A 22,521-nucleotide genomic window follows, 5' to 3' on the forward strand; every position below is an offset into this window, starting at 1 on the left:
AGAAGTCTTGCTATGAGTAGTCATGTGAATTTGGTATTCGTTTGATATTTTGATAAGATGTATGTTGTCTAGCCTCTAGTGGTGTTATGTGAACATCGACTACATAACACTTCACCATTATTTGGGCCTAGAGGAAGGCATTGGGAAGTAATAAGTAGATGATGGGTTGCTAGAGTGACAGAAGCTTAAACCCTAGTTTATGCGTTGCTTCGTAAGGGGCTGATTTGGATCCATATGTCATGCTATGGTTAGGTTTACCTTAATACTTTTGTTGTAGTTGCGGATGCTTGCAATAGAGGTTAATCATAAGTGGGATGCTTGTTCAAGTAAGAACAGCACCCAAGCACCGGTCCACCCACATATCAAATTATCAAAGTATCAAACGCGAATCATATGAACATGATGAAAACTAGCTTGACGATATTCCCATATGTCCTCGGGAGCGCTTTTCCTATTATAAGAGTTTGTTCCGGCTTGTCCTTTGCTACAAAAGGATTGGGCCACCTTGCTGCAATTTATTTACTTTTGTTACTTGTTTCTCGTTACAATTTATCCTATCACAAAACTATCCGTTACCACTTATTTCAGTACTTGTAGAGAATACCTTGCTGAAAACCGCTTATCATTTCCTTATGCTCCTCGTTGGGTTTGGTACACTCTTACTTATCGAAAGGACTAAGATAGATCCCCCATACTTGTGGGTCATCGAGACTCTTTTCTGGCGCCGTTGCCAGGGAGTGAAGCACCTTTGGTAGGTGGAATTTGGTAAGGAAAAATTTATATAGTGTGCTGAAATTTACTGTCACTTGTTACTATGGAAAGTAATTCTCTGAGGGGCTTGTTTGGGGTATCTTCACCCCATCCAGTAGAGCAAAGAGTTGCTCCTCAACCTACTGAACCATTTGAAAATGAAACTCCTTTTGGATTTCCTGTGGCTATGATGGAAAAACTGCTAGCTAATCCTTTTACAGGAGATGGAACAAAGCATCCTGATGAGCACTTAATATATGTGGATGAAGTTTGTGGATTATTTAATCTTGCAGGTATACCCAATAATGTTGCTAAGAAGAAGGTCTTCCCTTTATCTTTGAAGGGAGACGCATTGGTATGGTATAGGCTATGTGATGATATGAGATCATGGGACTATAAAAGATTGAAGCTGGAATTTCATCAAAAGTATTACCCTATGCATCTTGTACATCGTGATCACAATTATATATATAATTTCTATCCTCGCGAAGGAGAAAGCATCGCTCAAGCTTGGGGGAGGCTTAAATCAATGTTATATTCATGCCCCAATCATGAGATCTCAAGAGAAATAATTATGCAAAGTTTTTATGCTCGGCTTTCTGAAAACAATCGCAACATGCTCGATACTTCTTGTGCTGGCTCTTTTATGATGAAGACTATTGAATTCAGATGGAATTTATTGGATAGAATTAAACACAACTCTGAAGATTGGGACCTCGACGAAGGTAAGGAGTCAGGTATGACACCTAAGTTTGATTGTGTTAAATCTTTTATGGATACCGATATTTTCCATAAGTTTAGCACTAAATATGGACTTGACTCTGAGATAGTAGCTTCTTTCTGTGAATCTTTTGCTACTTATGTTGACCTCCCTAAGGAGAAGTGGTTTAAATATCATCCTCCCATAGAAGTAAAAGTAGCTGCACCTATTAAAGTTGAAGAAAAGACTGTCACTTATAATGATCCTATTGTTCCTACTTCTTATATTGAGAAACTACCTTTCCCTATTAGAATAAAGGATCATGCTAAAGCTTCAACTGTTGTTCATAAAAGCAATATTAGAACTTATACACCTCCTGAGCAAGCTAAAGTAGAACCTAATATTGCTATTGTTAAAGATCTCTTGTCTGATAATATTGATGGGCATGTTATTCAGTTCGAAGGTGAAACTGCTAGAATTGCTAAACCTTATGATAAGAATAAACATAGACCTGTGGTAGGCGTGCCTGTTATTTCTGTTAAAATAGGAGATCATTGTTATCATGGTTTATGTGATATGGGTGCTAGTGCTAGTGTTATACCTCATGACTTATACAAAGAAATTAAGAATGAAATTGCACCTGTTGAGTTAGAAGATATTGATGTTACTATTAAACTTGCTAATAGAGATACTATTGCACCAATTGGAATTGTTAGAGATGTTGAAGTCTTGTGTGGGAAAACTAAATATCCTGCTGATTTTCTTGTTCTTACTTCTCCACGAGATAGCTTTTGTCCAATTATATTTGGTAGACCCTTCTTAAATACTATCAATGCCACCATAGACTGCACTAAGAATATTGTTACTGATGGTTTCGATGATATGGTTCATGAGTTTAATTTCTCTAAATTTAGTAAACAACATCGTGAGGAAGAATTGCCTAGTAAGGATGAAATTATTGGTCTTGCTTCTATTGCCGTACCTCCTAGTGATCCTTTAGAACACTATTTGCTAGACCATGAAAATGATATGTTCATGAATGAAAGAAGGGAAATAGATGAAGTATTCTTTAAACAGGAACCTATTCTAAAACACAATTTGCCTGTTGAAATTTTAGGGGATCCTCCTCCACCCAAGGGTGATCCCGTGTTTGATCTTAAACCTTTGCCTGATAATCTTAAATATGCTTATCTCAATGAAAAGAAGATATATCCTATTATTATTAGTGCTAACCTTTCGAAGCATGAAGAAGAAAGATTATTGAAAACTCTGAAGAAGCATCGTGCTGCTATTGGATATACTCTTGATGATCTTAAGGGCATTAGTCCCACTTTATGTCAACATAAAATAAATTTGGAAGCAGATGCCAAACCAGTTCGTGATCCTCAACGACGTCTGAATCCTAAAATGAAAGAAGTGGTAAGAAAAGAAATACTCAAGCTTCTGGAGGCAGGTAGAATCTATCCTGTTGCTGATAGTGAGTGGGTAAGTCATGTCCATTGTGTCCCTAAGAAGGGAGATATTACTGTTGTGCCTAATGATAAAGATGAATTGATTCCACAAAGAATTATCACAGGTTATAGGATGGTAATTGATTTCCGCAAATTAAATAAAGCTACTAAGAAACACCATTACCCCTTACCTTTTATTGATCAAATGCTAGAAAGATTATGCAAACATACACACTATTGCTTTCTAGATGGTTATTCTGGTTTCTCTCATACCTGTGTCGGCTAAAGATCAATCAAAGACTACTTTTACATGCCCTTTTGGTACTTTTTCTTATAGACGTATGCCTTTTGGTTTATGTAATGCACCTGCTACCTTTCAAAGATGCATGATGGCTATATTATCTGACTTTTGTGAAAAGATTTGTGAGGTTTTCATGGACTACTTTTCTGTCTATGGTTCCTCTTTTGACGATTGCTTGAGCAATCTTGATCGAGTTCTGCAGAGATGTGAAGAAACTAATCTTGTCTTGAATTGGGAAAAGTGCCACTTTATGGTTAATGAAGGTATTGTCTTGGGGCATAAAGTTTTCGAAAGAGGTATTGAAGTTGATAAAGCCAAGGTTGATGCTATTGAAAAGATGCCATGTCCCAAGGACATCAAAGGTATAAGAAGTTTCCTTGGTCACGCCGGATTTTATAGGAGGTTCATTAAGGACTTCTCAAAAATTTCTTGGCCTCTGACTAATTTATTGCAAAAAGATATACCATTTGTCTTTGATGATGATTGTGTAGAAGCATTTGAAATACTTAAGAAAGCATTAGTCTCTGCACCTATTGTTCAGCCACCTGATTGGAATTTACCCTTTGAAATTATGTGTGATGCTAGTGATTATGCTGTAGGTGCTGTTCTAGGGTAAAGAGTTGATAAGAAATTAAATGTTATTCATTATGCTAGTAAGACTCTAGACAATGCTCAGAGAAATTATGCTACTACTGAAAAAGAGCTTTTAGCAGTTGTATTTGCTTGTGATAAGTTCAGATCTTATACTGTTGATTCTAAAGTAACTATTCAAACTGATCATGCTGCTATTAAATATCTTATGGAAAAGAAAGATGCTAAACCTAGACTTATTAGATGGGTTCTCTTGCTACAAGAATTTGATTTGCATATTGTTGATAGAAAAGGAGCTAAGAACCCCGTTGCAGACAACCTGTCTAGGTTAGAAAATATTCTTGATGACCCACTACCTATTAATGATGACTTTCCTGATGAACAATTAAATGTTATAAGTACTTCTCGTAGTACTCCATGGTATGCTAATTATGCTAATTATATTGTTGTTAAGTTTATACCACCTAGCTTCACATACCAACAAAAGAAAAAGTTTTTCTATGATTTAAGACATTACTTTTGGGATGACCACATCTTTATAAAGAAGGAGTAGATGGTGTTATTAGACGTTGTGTACCTAAGCATGAACAGGAACAGATCCTACGCAAGTGTCATTCCGAATCTTATGGAGGACACCACGCTGGAGATAGAACTGCACATAAGGTATTGTAATCTGGTTTTTATTGGTCTACTCTCTTCAAGGATGCTCGTAAGTTTGTCTTGTCTTGTGATGAATGTCAAAGAATTGGTAATATTAGTAGACGTCAAGAAATGCCTATGAATTATTCACTTTTTATTGAACTGTTTGATGTTTGGGGCTTTGATTATATGGGACCTTTTCCTGCCTCTAATGGATACACACATATTTTAGTTGCTGTTGATTACGTCACTAAGTGGGTAGAAGCTATTCCAACTAGTAGTGTTGATCATAACACTTCTATTAAAATGCTTAAGGAAGTTATTTTTCCGAGGTTTGGAGTCCCTAGATATTTAATGACTGATGGTGGTTCACACTTTATTCATGGTGCCTTCCGTAAAATGCTTGCTAAATATGATGTTAATCGTAGAATTGCATCTCCTTATCACCCACAGTCTAGTGGTCAAGTAGAATTGAGCAATAGAGAGCTCAAATTAATTTTGCAAAAGACTGTTAATAGGTCTAGAAAGAATTGGTCTAAGAAACTTTATGATGCATTATGGGCTTATAGAACTGCATACAAAAATCCTATGGGTATGTCTCCGTATAAAATGGTTTATGGAAAAGCATGTCACTTACCTCTCGAACTAGAACATAAGGCTTATTGGGCTATTAAAGAGCTTAACTATGATTTTAAACATGCCAATGAGAAGAGGTTATTTGATATTAGCTCACTTGATGAATGGAGAACCCAAGCTTATGAAAATGCCAAGTTGTTTAAAGAAAAAGTTAAAAGATGGCATGGCAAAAGGATACAAAAGCGTGAGTTTAATGTAGGTGATTATGTATTGCTTTAGAAATCTCATTTAAGAATTTTTGCAGGAAAACTTCTCTCTAAATGGGAAGGCCCCTATGTCATCGAGGAGGTCTATCGTTCCGGTGCCATAAAAATCAACAACTTCGAGGGCACAAATCCGAAGGTGGTAAATGGTCAAAGAATTAAACATTATATCTCAGGTAATCCCATAAATGTTGAAACCAATATTATTGAAACCATAACCCCGGAGGAATACATAAGGGATACTTTCCGGAACGTTTCAGACTCCGAAAAGGAATAGGTATGTGGTCCGGTAAGTAAACCGACTCCAAAACAATTTTTAAGGCAATATTTCTCCGTTTTGGAATATTTAGAAAAATAGAAAAATAAGTAGCAGTCCAGGAAGGACACGAGGGCCCCAAGAGGGTGGTGGGCGCCCCCCTAGGGCGTGCCCCCTACCTCGTGAGCGCCTCGTGTGACTTCCGGACTCCGTTTTCTTGCACGTTACATATTTTGGTCGGTAAAAATTCATTATATATTCTCCCGAAGGTTTTGACTTCTGTATCACGCAAAAATCTCCTGTCTTTGTTTCGAGCTGTCCTGTTGTAGATTAAATAAACATGTCTTCCCAGGATTCGTAAGGAGAAAGCTATGTGGATGATTACTTAGCAAATCCAAAGGTCTATGGAGATGTGGAACATAATGGATGGACCACGGAGGAAGAAGAGGACTATGAACCCAAGGGGAAGGAGGAGACGAGCTCAGATGAAGATGAAGCACCATTACCTCAACCTGGGGACATGCACATGGAGTTCAAAAAGTCAAGTCTCCCTGATAGGGTAAAGAAACCCAAGTTCAAGTTTATCCCTTTTCGTCTCTTGCAGGAAAATAAGCAGGACCTATGCAAAAAGATATTAAACCTGGAGTGGGAAATTGATGATCTGAGGGATCAAAATGCTGTCCTCAAACGCAAATTAAGGGAGAAGCCTAAGCCATCAACTAAGCCTACAACACCTCCGCCGTCTCCTCCAACAAAGAAGAATTGAGTATCTGGGTATGGGCACTCCCCTTGGCAACTGCCAAGCTTGGGGGAGGTACCCCGGTATCGTATCACCATCACAACTCCTACCTTTACCGTTTTTCTTAGTTCGATCCTATTAGTAGTATCTTGATCTAGTAGAATAAAGTTTATGGCATGATCTAGTTTTGAGTTTTGCTTTATAATCTCTCTATATAATCGAGTCCGTGAGTTATATATAATAAAGATTAGTGTTGAGTCAAGGGCTTGATTATTTTGCCATGATTGGGTGAATAAAAGAAAAGAGAAAAAGAATAAAAAGAAACAAAAAGTTCATATTGATCTTATTGAGAGTAATTACTTCACATAGAAAGAGTATGATGATTAAAAGTTGTTGGGAATTGGCAGACATAGCTTTGGTCATTGTTGCAATTAATAGGAAGTAATAAGGAAAGAGAGGTTTTCACATATAGATATATTATCATTGACATCTTTTATGATCGGGAGCACTCATTAAAATATGACATGCTAAAGAGTTGATGTTGGACAAGGAAGACAACGTAATGAGTTATGTCTTTCTTATATCTGATATAAAGTATGTTGTCATGGTTCCTCTAACTTGTTGAGCTTGCCTTTCCGCCTCATGCTAGCCAAATTCTCAGCACCAAGTAGAAATACTACTTGTGCTTCCAAATACCCTTAAACCAGTTTTGCCATGAGAGTCCACCATATCTACCTATGGATTGAGTAAGATCCTTCAAGTAAGTTGTCATCGGTGCAAAGCAATAAAAATTGCTCTAAATATGTATGATTGATTGGTGCGGGAGAAATAAGCTTTATACAATCTTGTGATGTGGAAGTAATAAAAGCGACGGACTGCATAATAAAGGTTCATATCACAAGGGGCAATATAAAGTGACGTTCTTTCGCATTGAGATTTTATATATCCAACCATAAAAGCGCATGGCAACCTCTGCTTCCCTCTGCGAAGGTCCTATCCTTTATTATTATCTTCTACCTTATGCAAGAGTCACGGTGATCTTCACCTTTCCTTTTTCATTTTATCCTTTGGCAAGCTCAACATGTTGGAAAGAACATGATATATATATACATATATCTAATTGGATGTAGGGGAGCATGAACCATTATTGTTGACATTACCCTTGAGGTAAAAGGTTGTGGGGAAAAACTATAAGCCCCTATCTTTCTCTGTGTCCGATTAAAACCCCGTAACCACAAGTATCACGTGAGTGTTAACAATTATGGAGGACTAAATGATAGTTGAGTATGTGGACTTGCTTTTTAGCTCTGACATAGACTCTTTCCGATGTTATGATAAATTGCAATTGCTTGAATGACTGAGATTATAGTTTGTCGGAGTCCAATAAGGTTTATGATTTATACTTTTGCATTGTGAATAGATCATCACTTGAACATAAGTAATCATATGACAAAATCTATATATGTTGCTGTTATAAGAATAATCATGATGCCTTCATGTCTGTATTTTATTTTTATCGACGCCTCTACCTCTAAACATGAGGACATATTTATTGTTATCGGCTTTTCGCTTGAGGACAAGCGAGGTCTAAGCTTGGGGGAGTTGATACGTCCATTTTGAATCATGCTTTTATATCGATATTTATCGCATTATGGACTGTTATTTCACTTTATATCACAATACTTATGGCTATTCTCTCTTATTTTACAAGGTTTACATAAGGAGGGAGAATGCCGACAGCTGGAATTCTGGTCTGGAAAAGGAGCAAATATTATAGACCTATTCTGCGCAACTCCAAAAGTCTTGAAACTCCACGGAACGTCTTAAAAGAAATAAAGAAAAATCCACGCCAAAGATGAAGGCCAAGGGGCCCACACCCTTCTCACGAGGGTGGGGGGCGCCCCCCCCAGGGCACGCCCCCCTACCTCGTGGGCCCCCTAGTGACTCTCCGATGCCCATCTTCTCCTATATGAGGTCTTTCGATGAGAAAAAAATGAGGGGGAACTTTTCGGGACGAGACTCCGCCACCACGAGGCGGAACCTTGGTGGATCCAATCTAGAGCTCCGGCCGAGCTGTTCTGCCAGGGATACCTCCCTCCCGGAGGGGGAAATCATCACCATCGTCATCACCAACGCTCCTCTCATCGGGAGAGGGCAATCTCCATCAACATCTTCACCAGCACCATCTCATCTCCAAACCCTAGTTCATCTCTTGTATCCAATTCTTGTCTCAAAGTCCGGGATTGGTGCTAGTAGGTTGCTAGTAGTGTTGATTACTCCTTGTAGTTGATGCTAGTTGGTTTAATTGGTGGAAGATCATATGTTCAGATCCTATATGCATATTATTACCCCTCTTATTATGAACATGAATATGCTTTGTGAGTAATTACGTTCGTTCCTGATGACAAGGGAGAAGTCTTCCTATGAGTAGTCATGTGAATTTGGTATTCGTTTGATATTTTGATAAGATGTATGTTGTCTAGCCTCTAGTGGTGTTATGTGAACGTCGACTACATAACACTTCACCAGTATTTGGGCCTAGAGGAAGGCATTGGGAAGTAATAGGTAGATGATGGGTAGCTAGAGTGACAGAAGCTTAAACCCTAGTTTATGCGTTGCTTCGTAAGGGGCTGATTTGGATCCATATGTTTCATGCTATGGTTAGGTTTACCTTAATACTTTTGTTGTAGTTGCGGATGCTTGCAATAGAGGTTAATCATAAGTGGGATGCTTGTTCAAGTAAGAACAACACCCAAGCACCGGTCGACCCACATATCAAATTATCAAAGTATCGAACGCGAATCATATGAACGTGATGAAAACTAGCTTGATGATATTCCCATATGTCCTCGGGAGCGCTTTTCCTATTATAAGAGTTTGTTCCGGCTTGTCCTTTGGTACAAAAGGATTGGGCCACCTTACTGCAATTTATTTACTTTTGTTACTTGTTGCTCGTTACAATTTATCCTATCACAAAACTATCTGTTACCACTTATTTTAGTACTTGCAGAGAATACCTTGCTGAAAACCGCTTATCATTTCCTTCTGCTCCTCGTTGGGTTCGACACTCTTACTTATCGAAAGGACTACGATAGATCCCCTATACTTGTGGGTCATCACTGCACAAACGATCAAACACTTGCACCCAACGCAATAAAGGGGTTGTCGATCCCTTCATGGTCACATGCATAAGTGAGATCTGATAGAGATAGATAAAACTAAACAAAAGATAAAGTAAATATTTTGGGGGGTTTTTGGTTTATATATCAGAAAGTAAAAGATTGCAAATAGTAGATCAGAAACTTCTATGATGGAAAATAGACTCGGGGGCCATAGGTTTTACTAGAGGCTTCTCTCAAGATAGCAAATAATATGGTGGGTGGACAAATTACTGTCGAGCAATTGATAGAAAAGCACAAAGTTATGACGATATCCAAGGCAATGATTATGAAATATAGGCATCACGTCCGTTTCAAGTAAACCGACTCCTACCTGCATCTACTACTATTACTCCACGCATCGCCCGACTCCTGCCTGCATCTAGAGTATTAAGTTCATGAAGAACAGAGTGACGCTTTAAGTAAGATGACATGATGTAGAGGAATAAACTCAAGCAATATGATGTAAACCCTCTGTTGGAAAAGGCAGTGCCTAGGAGGCGCTTAGGCACGCCTAGGCGCTAGGCAATGGCCCAACGCCTCGCCTAGGGCATAAGCAGAAGTCTAGGCAGAGCAACTAAGAAATTGTCTACCCAAGCGAGAAATCATGCCATATTGCACTGATATGCCAAAAGGGCCATATTCCAATCGTAATAGCTGATCATTAACGTACTTATATGCCCTAAATTAATATAATACACATATAATAACCACATATACACCCTAATAGTAAAAATTATATAATCGCCTAGGCTATGCCTAGAGCGTTTAAGCACCGCCTAGGCACTAGGTGAAGGACAACCGCCTCGCTTACGCCTACCGCTTTTTCCAACCTTGTGTAAACCCCATCTTTTTATCCTCGATTGCAACAATACAATACGTGCCTCGCTGCCCCTACTGTCACTAGGAGAGGACACCGCAAGATTGAACTCAAAGCTAAGCACTTCTCCCGTTGCAAGAAAACCCAATCTAGTTGGCCAAACTAAATCGATAGTTCAAAGAGAATTACAAAGATATCAAATCATGCATAAAAGAATTCAGAGAAGATTCAAATAAAATTCATAGATAAGCTGATCATAAATCCACAATTCATCGAATCTCGACAAACACGTCACAAAAGAAGATTACATCGGATATATCTCCAAGAACATCAAGGAGAACATGGTATTGAGAATCAAGAGAGAGAAGAAGCCATGTAGCTACTAGCTATGGACCTGTAGGTCTGAGGTAAACTACTCACGCTTCATCGGAAGCGCAATAGAGTTGATGTAGATGCCCTCCGTGATCGAATCCCCCTCCGGCAGGATGCCGGAAAAGGCCCCAAGATGGGATCTCACGGGAACAGAAGGTTGCGGTGGTGGAAAAGTGTTTTCGTGGATGCTTCTGGTGGTTTGGGAATATATGTGAATATATAGGAGGCAAAATTAGGTCAGGGAAGTCACGAGGGGCCCACGAGGCAGGGGCGCGCCCTACCCCCCTAGGCGCGCCCTCCCACCTTGTCGCCGCCACGTGGCTCTTCTGACTTGATCTTCAAGTCTCTGGGGTGTCTTCTGGTCCAAGAAAAATCATCTCGAAGGTTTTATTCCGTTTAGACTCCGTTTGGTATTCCTTTTCTGCGAAGCTCAAAAACAAGGGGAAAACATAAACTGGCATTGGGCTCTAGGTTAATAAGTTAGTCCTAAAAATAATATAAAATAACATATTAATGCATATAAAACATCCGAAACAGATAATATAATAGTATGGAACAATAAAAAATATAGATATATTGGAGATGTATCAAGGGTTTATACCTGGAAAAAAATCAAGAGGAAACTTTCGGGACGAAGCGCCGTCGTCTCGAGGCGGAACTTGGGCAGAACCAATCTAGGGCTCCGGCGAGCTGTTCTGCCGGGGAAACTTCCCTCCCGAAGGGGAAAATCAAAGCCATCCTCATCACCAATGATCCTCTCATCGAGAGGGGGTCAATCTCCATCAACATCTTCACCAGCATCATCTCCTCTCAAACCCTAGTTCATCTCTTGTATCCGATCTTTATCTCAAATCCTCAGATTGGTACCTGTGGGTTGCTAGTAGTGTTGATTACTTCTTGTAGTTGATGCTAGTTGGTTTATTCGGTGGAAGATCATATGTTTAGATCCTTAATGATAATTATTACTCCTCTGATTATGAACATGAGTATGCTTTATGAGCAGTTACGTTTGTTCTTGAGGACATGGGAGAAGTCTTGTTATAAATAATCATGTGAATTTGGTATTCATTCGATATTTTGATGAGATGTATGTTGTCTCTCCCCTAGTGGTGTTATGTGAATGTCGACTACATGACACTTCACCATTATTTTGGCCTAGGGGAAGGCATTGGGAAGTAATAAGTAGATGATGGGTTGCTAGAGTGGCAGAAGCTTAAACCCTAGTTTATGCATTGCTTCGTAAGGGGCTGATTTAGATCTGTATGTTTCATGCCATGGTTAGATTTATCTTAATTCTTCTTTTGTAGTTGCGGATGTTTACAAGAGGGGTTAATCATAAGTGGGAGGCTTGTCCAAGAAGGGCAATGTTACGTCTCCAACGTATCTATAATTATTGATTGTTCCATGTTGTTATATTATCATTCTTTGATGTTTTACAATCATTTTATAGTCATTTTATATCATTTTTTTTGGGTACTAACCTATTGACATAGTGCCAAGTGTCAGTTCCTGTTTTTTGCATGTTTTTTACATCGCAAAAAATCAATACTAAACTGAGTCCAAACGCAGCGAAACTTTTTGTGGATTTTTTTTAACCAGAAGACATCTAGTGGTCCAAAGAAGTGCCGAAGAGGGAGCCCGAGGTGAGCACAAGACACCAGGGCGCGCCTGGAGGCCCAGGCGCACCCTGATGGGTTGTGCCCACCTCGGTGGCCTTCCGAACCGCATTGTGACCTACTCCCTCAGTAAACTTTTATAAGACATTTTGGGTCGACCTAAAACGTCTTATAAAAGTTTACAGAGGTAGTATTTACGTTTTCCTCGATGTCCTATGCATATGTTCATTTTTGTTTGTGATCACGCAAGGTAATTTTTATACAGATTATGGGGTGTTCTAGTTTTGTATGAACACTAGAATGAGCCGCGGACCTAATTAAATGGGTTGCTTCCTTTTTTAATCGACTAGATACGTGTCTGTGCGTTGCCACAGGGTCAAATATTTTTTATCTCAAAATAATTTCATAGTCTAGGTTATGCATGGTAAGTAAATTAATATAATTGAGCGGCATACATGAAGGTGTGATGAAATATGGTGTGAAATCGAATGGCGTAATTCCACGTTATTGGAAAAGGTAAGTTAGTTAAGCTAGAGTTCATGTAGTGCTGCAAAAGGTAAGCAAATTAATATGATTGAGTGGCGTATTTGAAAGGTGTGATTAAATATAACGTGGTGGGTAAAAACAGCTAAATAAAAAAATAGATGGAGGAACATGGTAGGAGGGGAGAAAACTCCGTTGACGAAGAAGAGTTTGAAAAAAAAGGAACACTACTTATTTATTGGGAAACGTTCCCTGCCGGACGACCGGCTGCGCGTTGAGCCGGTCGCGTGCGCAGCGTACGATCCGCCTTGATCCACTGGCTCCTCTTGCACCCACGCGCACATACTGGTGGGCCCCGATCAGTTTTTTCTTTAGCTGCTAGACCGCTTTTTTCCCTACACTTGTCTCTATCCTTACCCGTGTCCACTCATTTCTTCTTTCCATTTTTTCATTGCACCTGCCATGAACAGTTCGTCGGAGCCCTAATCGGTTGATATCGAGCTACAACTGGCGAGTTGTTTTTTAGGGACCGGCGTGATTTTTTGCTGCGACTGGCGACAGCAAGGCATTTTTTGCTACAATCGACGAGTAAATTTGCTAGGACTGGTGTGACCTTCTGTAGCTACCACCGACGACAAACTTTTTTTCTACGAACGACGACGAGTTGTTTTGCTTGGACAAGCGAAATTTTTTGCTGTGTCCTAGCGATGGCAAGCCATGTTTTTTGCTGCAACCGGCTATTATTTTTGCTGGGATCAATGAGATTTTTTGTCGCGACCGGTGATAATATTTTTTGCTACGACCCGCTGATGGCAAGTCATTTTTTGCTGGAACTGGCAATCATTTTTGCTGGGACCGGCGAGAATTTTTTTGTGAGAAGCGGCCGACGAGAATTTTTGCCGCGACCTGGCGATGGCTAGCCTTTTTTATGCTGCAACCGACGATCAACTTTGCTCAGACCCGGGAGAATTTTTGTTGAGCCAGCGACCGGCGAGAATTTTTGCTAGGACCGGATGATTGCAAGCCATTTTTTTGCTGCAACCGGCGTTTATTTTTGTTGCGACCAGCGAGAAATTTTATTTTTAACCAGTGACCAGCGAGAATTTTTGCTACGACCCGGTGATGGCCATTTTCTTTGCTGCAACCAGCGTTCATTTTCGCTGGGACCAGCAAGAATTTTTATTGCGACCGGCGAGAATTTTTGTTACGACCAATGACTGGCGAGAATTTTTGCTACGACCCGGTGATGGCCATTTTTTTTTGCTGCAACCGCCGTTCATTTTTTCTGGGATCAGCAAGAATTTTTGTTGCAACCAGCCAACGAGATTTTTTGTGGCTGAGATTGTTTTTGCTAGGATAGGGGAGATGATTTGCTGGGACTAGTGAGACGGAAAACTGCAACCGGCAAGACAATTTGTTGGGACAAGGAGAGGCCATGCTACAACGAGCTTTTTGCATGAAGCAACGACGTCCAGTTGCAACGGTGATGCAGGGCGGCGGCACCGAGCTACAACAGTGGACGGGATATTCATGGGAGCTGGGGTATCAGGAGTCGACGAGCAAAGCATCGGAGCATGGCGCTGGCAACTCGTTTCGTGCACGCGCGGCTGGATGACGGAGTGCCTGCGAGGCGACAACAGCAAGTTGCAACCGCGATGCAGGGCAGCCATGGTGTGCTATGACAGTGGACATTCGCGGAAGTTGGGCGTCATGAGAAAAGCTACGACGCATGGCAACCATTACCCGTTCCATGCGGGCCGACAAAGCGGGCTCGTTTTGCATGGGATTCAGTGGTTTCAGTTTTGCATGACCCAACGTTTCAAATAAGCTAGATCCAATGTTTCAGGATGGATGAATCCAACAGATGTAAGTGGATCGGCGGAACGACTCGGCCGGTCGACCGGCGCAGAGTAGCGCCCTTATTTATTTGTTTATAATAGGTGGCAGAGAAATGGTAACTGCGGGTGGCATCCGGTGGGTCAAACTCAAACATTACTCAAAGATGCACATGACAGCGTGTGTGGAACAGTGGAAGTTTAAGTGTGAGCATTTATGATTCCTCTAAACTAATCAACCGGCAAGCTCCATCACGTCCACACTACTACTACACGGCCTAGTACTCTATATGTACTTTGGATTACTCTTAACACAAGAGCACAGGACACTAGATAAAAGCTCTGCTGGCCATCGACAAGCCATAGCTAGCTCCCAAGCTCAGGCTCCATGGCGCGCCTTCTACCAGCGGCCGCGTTAGCCGCAGTCGCCGCGCTGGCCGTCCTGGCAAGCCCGGCGACGGCGCAGGATGCGCCGTCGGCCTTGCCGGCGCCGCTGGCGTACATGAACCACACGGTTGGGGGCGCCGACGGGTGGTTCTTCAACGCGACGAGCAACACCACGTCGGGCAACTACTCCTCCTGGGCCGCCGGCGAGACATTCTACCTCGGCGACTACCTCAGTACGTTCCAACCTAAACCAACTGCTACTTCAATTTGCTTCTGCTTCTTTCCGCGGTACAGTTCCTGTCGCGCAATGTGCAGTGAGTGTGAGAAAGAAAGAAACCAATCGAGCTAGTGTTCTGAACTTCTGATGCATAATGAGGAAAATGGGGATCCATAATTCTAGATGTCATAAAATGGTTGGGTCTTGGCGGTTTAGCTAGTTAAGCAGATTATAATGAGAAGTCCAGTACTATATGCGAGTACAAACTTGCTTCATCCTAGAAAAGGAGGACAGGTCCTGAAGAAGTATGTAACAGAGGCCATGAAACATGAAGCAGCCAAGAATTCAGAACTTAGATCCAGATCTAGCTATGCAGGAAGGAAGCCAGTAACTTCCGAGCTTCATGCGCCAAGAACCAAGGAAAAATAGAATCTTTCTGTAGTGGAAGAAGGCATGTGCCGGCTGATCTCTAATAGCACCACAAGTCAACGCTCTGGCTAAAATAGCTGCCCCGATTCTAATCTACTAGAAACTTTAGACCTCTTTTGGTTCATAGGATAGGATTATCATAGGAATAGAAATTTTATAGAAAATGAGATGGCATGTATCTCAAATTCTATGAGTAGGAATAGGAAACAAGATGTCATTTGATTGACATCAAAGGAATTTTTTCATTGAGTCTAGGCTTTTTTTTATTTTCCTATGAAATATGAAGGATAGAAACCAATCCTATGTAGAAATAGGAATCCATTCCTATGAACCAAAGGGCTCTAAAGGAAAAGATCCTATAAGAATCATATCCTCTCTAGAATTCCTATGAAATTCCTCTAAACCAAAGGAGGCCTTAATGCTACACTACATTGAGAAACACAGGTTTAATTAGTGGATCTTCACCTCTGTTTTGCCCTCTGAGCGTGGATTTACATCTCTGTTTACATTCTGACATTCGTCGACTTTAATATACTGGTAGGTTTTTGTATGTCACCTAGTAAAGTACATTTTTATTTAATAATAATGGAAGGTGCACCTCCCTTAGCCTCCGCACCATGTCATCCGCACAGTGCAAATTTATTACAAAGTTCAATCCTCTCAAGCACAAAATCATCTAACAAAAACAAATTTAGTGTTACAGATGTTGGCACGGAACTTCCTCAAATCAAACTTAAAATGTTTTAACTTAGGACAGAGCTTAAACTTTTAAAAAAGTTGAAACAGAGTTTAAATATTTCTCTAGCATCAGCAATTAAGTGATCATCCAGTGTCATGTACTAGTAGTAGTTCACTTAATCACTGATTTGTGTAGCTATATTTTTCTTTGCATCGTACAGCTTAACCATGAGCCAGTTATACTCAACTAAACCAAACCCATGCTCATCAGCTACCTTTCTTCTTACTACCAGTATTCAAGACGAACGATAACTCGTCGGTGGTGGTCACCTCGAACTCCACCACCTACTCCCTCTGCGATCCCAGCGAGGACGACGGGCTGGAGACCTACATCTACAGCGGCGGCGTAAGCGGCCTCGAGGAGACAGACGCCATCTCTGTCCCTCTCCTCTACGAGGGCACCAACTACTTCTTCTCGGAAGCCGACGGCGGCGTGCAGTGTCAGCAGGGCATGCGCTTCCAGATCAAGGTAGCCCACGGCCACGGCCTGCCGCCCGCTCTCGCCCACCCGCCGTCGCCACCGCCAAAGGAAGGCGCCCTCGCACCGGCACCCACTGGGCCAGCCTTCTCGGTCTCGCAGGGGCCGGTCGCCGCTAGTGCCAGCACCGGCGCCGGCACCGCCAGTGACTACACGGATAGCAACAACGCTGGCTGTAGAGCGGTGGGCAGTCGTTTCTTGGGGGTTGCTATTGTGGTTAGCTTAGCATTTTTGGTTGCTCCCTGAGCGAACAGGGTCACGCTGTGTCGCTCGTGGTTGGAACTAAACGGTATTCCAATTTATATGTAGTCAATGTTCCTGCTGGTCAGTGAAGAAATATAAGAGCGTTTAGATCATTAAAATAGTGATTTAAATGTTTTTATATTTCTTTAAGGAGGGAGTAGTTTTTTTTCTCATCATAACATGTTTTTTATTTGAGGTATGCTTTTGTACATTCATGAAAAGTTTACAATTTTTGAGGCATATCTATGACACAGATTAAAACCTTTTCTTTACAGGTTTTTTTAACTTTTTCCTTGCTTAAAAAGTAATAAAAACGGTTGGCCAACCAACTAGCTAGGGAGCCTCCACCCAGTTCGATATGTCACAGAGTGGCCACTGCAAGCATCTAAAAGCGAGGGAGGAAAACATTCACCTTACGTCGCTCTTGTGTGGCGACACAAGTGGCTCAAACCCTAGCCGCCATCGGACTCTCCGGACTCTTCCTCTATCCCGGCCCCCTCTCCCGTAGTCATGTTGCCGCTGTTGGAGGTGGATCCGACATGAGGTTCTCTAATAAGCTTGGCAGACCGTTAGATAGGACTATTCTTTACCCACTTTCTTCACTGCTGTGGGCACTGATGGAGAGAAGGTGGTAGATCTATGGCCATCACACTCGTATCTAGTGCTCTGTGGGATATAAAGCTCGCTTGGATGCTTGGTCTTCCTTCGCCCATTGGCCACCATATCAACATCAGCTACGGCGGTTGAAGATCAACTCAATAGAAGTCTTCGGTATGCCACTACATTAGCTAGGGTTGATGCCTAGCACCGATCCCGTTAGTTGCCATATCCAACTTCAATCAAGGGAGGCACTCTTCCCCTTGCCCATCTTCGGCAAAGTTATGGTCGGGGACGGCATCCTGAGCTTCTCTCAAGACCGGATTGTGTTATTTGTGTCATATTTAGAGCATGTACAATAAGCTTATGTAAGCAGGATATATGGGTTAAAATATTTTTTTTCTACCGACATGAAGGAGACAGAAGAGGAGAGAGAAGAGAAACTGGCTATAGAATAAGAGCCAACTGCAGTACGTGCTCGTTTGACACTATGTGAGAACAAGAGGTGGACCGTGTATTAATAAAGTAGCACATCTTTATATCTTATTATTGTACTTGCCAGCTACAAGGTTGGCTACAGAAGACATGGCACTATCATATAGCCATCAGCTGGTTGTACTATTAACCATGCTCTTAAAGAAGGGATGACCGGTTGTAATCGTGTTTCATTTGGAATCCTCTGTGCAGTGTTGTAACAGTTTTGCAATCATTCTGCTTCTTCCAGACTCCAGATAGTGAGCGTGATCAGAGAGGCTGAGCCGCAAGCGTGGCGGCCGCCCACCAAGATGGGAAATTCACACTCTGGCACTCTGCTGAGGTGAGGCAGCGGCAGATTTCAGCCATGAAAGCACCTCAGTGCCAAGTTCCGGAGAGCAATGAAGCACACATGCATATTTATTTATATACAGCTGAGAAATGAGTCACACACAGACAAGTTGTGTTCAAGACTTCTGGGAAATACATGCGGGGGAACAGCACCATATGGTTCACGCACTAGTTGTTATTATGTAAACGACCATACTGGAGGAGGCTGCCATATGTTCTATCCCACACACCGACGAAAAGAGCGTCCATATCCGGGCTGAAGGAGATCCCAGATATCTCGCCAAAGAAGTCCAGCTCTTGCCTTTTGGTGTAGTCGCTCCGGGCGTCGAAGATCTGGACGAAGTCCGCATGTTCCGCCATCGCCAGGAACTGCCCGTCAGAAGTGAAGCGGATCGACCTAATGGCCCCAAGGTTGCCCTTCAGTACATGGACGGCTTTCGACAGGTTTCTAATGTCCCAGACTCGGCATGTCTTGTCTTGGTTCCCGGTAGCGAATGTTCGTCCATCAGGGCTCCAGGCCGATGCGAAAGAGTAGTCGTGATGGCCTTTCATGGAATGAAGCGTCTGCATCCAGAATAAGAAATGGTGCTCTCACTTAATTACACGTCAGCTATTCAATTCGAAAAATAAATCAGAGTTTGGCTAACATGGGATCTTTGATGTATGGGTTGGCATGGGCTAGTAGTATACCTCTCCTGAATTCGCATCAACAAGTAAACCATCAGGATGGTCCCCCACGGCGAGAACAAGCTTTCTGTCGGGACTCAGCGATGTATGCTGCATTAACAAAATAATAGTCAGGCCAGAGTAAACCAACAAGTGCACTTAGAGCATTCACTGATTCCGATACTGGTATTGGTCTCCGTTTACTATGAATACTATGTCGAAAAGGCAGCCACCCGAAATGAGGGGCATGTGAAAGACTAGCCCTCAAGGATGCCAATTGCTGCAGATGAGGCACCATAATTCTCAGTTCTCGTTAAGCCCTAGATCCAGAAAACAGAAGTACTGTACATAACTGCATAGTGCTGTCAGCTCTGGAAACAGATTTTTATTCCTTTTTTTTAACACTGCCAACTTAAAGTTTGATACTCCTGTTTTGCACTTGACATCACAAATTCTTGTCTAATTTTATTAGATTGGTGAACAACAGGGTACCAAAAGTAAGCCCCACATGACATATGACATATCAAGATGATTGTAAAGAAGCATGTTGACGGAAGCAATGCGACGAGATCACAACACCATGTACCCAAAAAAGAATGTTCCAGCTTTCCAAAACAAATAAAAGAACTAAAAGAAATAACCAAAGGGACTTACATTCACTGGACAATCAAACTGAAAGTGATTGCACAACTGGAATCTCTCCATGTCATAGTCTCTTACACCGTTGTCATTACTCGATGCCATGAAATGAACAGCGCCACTAGGGGAAAAAACAGAACTGGCATGAACATACACCCAATGAGGCCGCATCATTAATAACGGGGACATGACATTACCTAGAAGTATTGAATATCTCAATTGCATTAGTCATAGCATTATCATCATGTGATGTTCGACAACAAAAGCTTATCCCCTCTCGATCAAGGTGCTGCATTCCACATCAACATTAGATCAACACTCAGAGTTAATAAACATATTAAGCAATTTGAGTACATGCACGACAACATTGCATTTTGATTCCAAAGGATTCGAGTCAAACTGTCAATCACCATGCCAAAAGATAGCACAATATGGATTTGATTCAGAAGGTTTGGGTCAAATTGGGGAACATACCTTGCAGATTAGCTCCCCTTGAAATCCACCAGCTACCAGCAAATTGTCCTTCACTGCCATGGTACTAACCTTAGTCTGAGAAAACCCCTCTAATAGACTTCCTGGGTGCTTCTGTAATAAGAGATCCATAACCATCAATAGAAGAAGAATAACAAGATAAGCTGTAGCCTATAGAGGATGTGAAAAATGGAGACAGATAATAAATTGCAATCAGGTATATAGTACCTCCTTTGGTGCCACATGACCACGGACGTTCATAAGTTCAGTATCCACACCACTCAATGCAGACCAGTGAAGGACTGAGTAATGATACATCAGGTAGACATCATGCTTGGATGTGGCCCATACTAAATTTCTCAGCTGCAGGCACAATTCAAGTCAATTGTTTGATGCTCTTGACAGCGCAGATCAAATCGGTTCAAAAATAGGAAGGGTATCAATGAAGAATCTGATACCAAATGCAAATGGTTAGCTGAAACACAGCAACAGCACTTATTCACAAGAGATTACACAGAGACACATAATCAGGACTTGCAGAGATCCCTGAACAAATTAAATTCATACGGTAAAAGTTTCTTCAAACTTCCATGTAAATTATAATTAATCCAAAAGATACAAGAACCAGCCTCAGTCCTGATGTTCAAGACTACCTCCATCTCTTCTTTCACGTATGGATGCATTTCATCATCTATGCAATTTTTAAGCAAGCATTTCAGAGACAGAATAAAAAACACACCTGGAAATGTAGTATAGTTGATTTTACAGATCTAGTATTTTTTCTGAATTCGTAATACATTCCGTCTTTCTCAGTCTGTTTGCATTCCTGTTTTAAGACATGTATCAGCTGTTAGAAACATCTAGACAGAAAACTTTGCATAAGCTCTTGAACTTTCTACAGACACACCTCGGCTGCTTCTTCTCCAGAATTAGGAATGCTCTCGTAGTTTTTGTACTGCTGCAACCTGGTCTGTCTGTACTGTTCACGTGTGATATCCAGCCTCTTCCATTGTATTCCTTGGATGTCTTTTTCTTTTCTTGTGGGCGCTGCCCCCCAAGTATCTGGAAACTGACTCTAAACAGAGAAGAAGGAATAACTATTTAGAGCATCACAGCTTGGTTTATGTAATTAACACAATGGTGGATTAGCAACAAAATCATATTTACACTCTTGTTGTTCAAGTTCAAGATTGGTCCATAAACTTAACAGCTGAGCAAGACAAATAACTGCTTCTTTATCCTATGACCAGAATTACAACAAACCCAGAGTGGTTTAGAAATGGAAGACAGAATAGACGGAACAATAGAAACATTTTACATAGCATGGCAAGCAGATACCATTAGAAGAGAGACTTGCAACAGATATCTATGTAGATGGCAAAAAGACAGGGCAATGAACAGTACAAAACAAATGACATTGTGCAACTGGTAAGGGGACAAGCTTCATAGATCCAGACAACCCTCTAAACCAGAAACAAATGTATCAGGCTCCCAAGCATAAAATTTCTGCCACTTCATTCACCCCTCTCAAAACAAGAGAATGAAGAATCAGTGCCCCAATCAAGCCAATCATATGGTCATATAACTGATTCATGCCTAGTAGTTAGTACATTACAAACAGAGCTACATAATTGAATCCTAACAGCAGCATTCAAGTGTCCACACTTGCAGTTCTAGTCATCATTGGAATAGTAATGTTCAAACTTCTGCTAACCCAATACGAAGTGCATTTAAACCAATCTTGCATAGGCTTAGTTCCAACCGTGATGACACGACAATACAAAACAACTGATGGACATACCAAAAAGGTCCGATCTTCATCATCCAGGTCTAAATCGGAGTTCTTTGCTCCTTGCTCATGGTGCCTGTCATCGCCCGTGTCTTCGGCGTGGTCATCCGTATCAGAATCATCATACCAGTCATCGACGTCGCCACCGCCATAACTGCACATCGATCCTCGCCTAGGAGAGAAGCGTCACAAACCTGTAAACAGAACAAACACTGCCCACCATCAGCAACCGCGCTCCCGCCGAAACGACTAGCACATCAGATAAAGAGACAGGCACAGCTAGCACTTCCTACGCCAGTCCACGAGTAATAGCAGCTGCTAATTAAGCACAACAGCAATTAGAGCAACTCCAACGGGCCGACCCAAACGGACGGCATTTTTGTCCGCTTTTTGTCCGTTTGGGTCGGCCGTCCGCCCTCTTTTAGTTTTGGGTCAGCAGTGCGCCCAACGGGCCGACCCATTTCATGACCGCGCGCGTTTAAGATCATGCCG

The 22,521-nt window shown here is 41.6% G+C and overlaps 2 protein-coding genes across 4 annotated transcripts in view; one reads left to right on the plus strand and one right to left on the minus strand.

The window, feature by feature from the left end:
- The first annotated feature begins 14,889 nt into the window (after nucleotides 1-14,889).
- Nucleotides 14,890-17,215, plus strand: LOC119319551 (uclacyanin-2-like). The gene is made up of 2 exons (XM_037594017.1): nucleotides 14,890-15,170; nucleotides 16,555-17,215. The coding sequence occupies exons 1-2, from the start codon at nucleotides 14,939-14,941 to the stop codon at nucleotides 17,043-17,045; spliced, it is 723 nt and encodes a 240-aa protein (XP_037449914.1). The 5' UTR covers nucleotides 14,890-14,938; the 3' UTR covers nucleotides 17,046-17,215.
- Nucleotides 17,216-18,502: 1,287 nt separating this feature from the next.
- The window catches only part of LOC119317689 (uncharacterized WD repeat-containing protein C2A9.03-like), a 5,716-nt gene continuing 1,697 nt past the window's right edge, over nucleotides 18,503-22,521 (minus strand). The window contains exons 2-10 of one of the 3 annotated variants that reach the window (XM_037592175.1): nucleotides 22,042-22,223; nucleotides 21,148-21,309; nucleotides 20,980-21,066; nucleotides 20,469-20,603; nucleotides 20,244-20,354; nucleotides 19,967-20,058; nucleotides 19,785-19,890; nucleotides 19,155-19,241; nucleotides 18,503-19,028 (exon numbers count right to left, since the gene is read on the minus strand). In XM_037592175.1, the coding sequence (XP_037448072.1) occupies nucleotides 18,633-19,028; nucleotides 19,155-19,241; nucleotides 19,785-19,890; nucleotides 19,967-20,058; nucleotides 20,244-20,354; nucleotides 20,469-20,603; nucleotides 20,980-21,066; nucleotides 21,148-21,309; nucleotides 22,042-22,191 (1,326 nt within the window). In that variant the 5' untranslated portion in view covers nucleotides 22,192-22,223 and the 3' untranslated portion in view covers nucleotides 18,503-18,632. Of the gene's footprint in view, nucleotides 19,029-19,154; nucleotides 19,242-19,784; nucleotides 19,891-19,966; nucleotides 20,059-20,243; nucleotides 20,355-20,468; nucleotides 20,604-20,979; nucleotides 21,067-21,147; nucleotides 21,316-22,041; nucleotides 22,224-22,521 lie in introns of all 3 variants that reach the window. The other 2 variants (XM_037592174.1, XM_037592173.1) reach the window with 2 other exon arrangements.

Source organism: Triticum dicoccoides, chromosome 6A (genome assembly GCF_002162155.2).
Source record: "Triticum dicoccoides isolate Atlit2015 ecotype Zavitan chromosome 6A, WEW_v2.0, whole genome shotgun sequence".
NCBI classification, from domain to species: domain Eukaryota; kingdom Viridiplantae; phylum Streptophyta; class Magnoliopsida; order Poales; family Poaceae; genus Triticum; species Triticum dicoccoides.

Coding starts and splice junctions, on each gene's coding strand:
- LOC119319551 (XM_037594017.1), top strand. CDS start 14,939: ATGGCGCGCCTTCTACCAGCGGCCGCGTTAGCCGCAGTCGCCGCGCTG. Junction 15,171..16,554: donor CTACCTCGGCGACTACCTCA/GTACGTTCCAAC, acceptor TCTTACTACCAG/TATTCAAGACGAACGATAAC.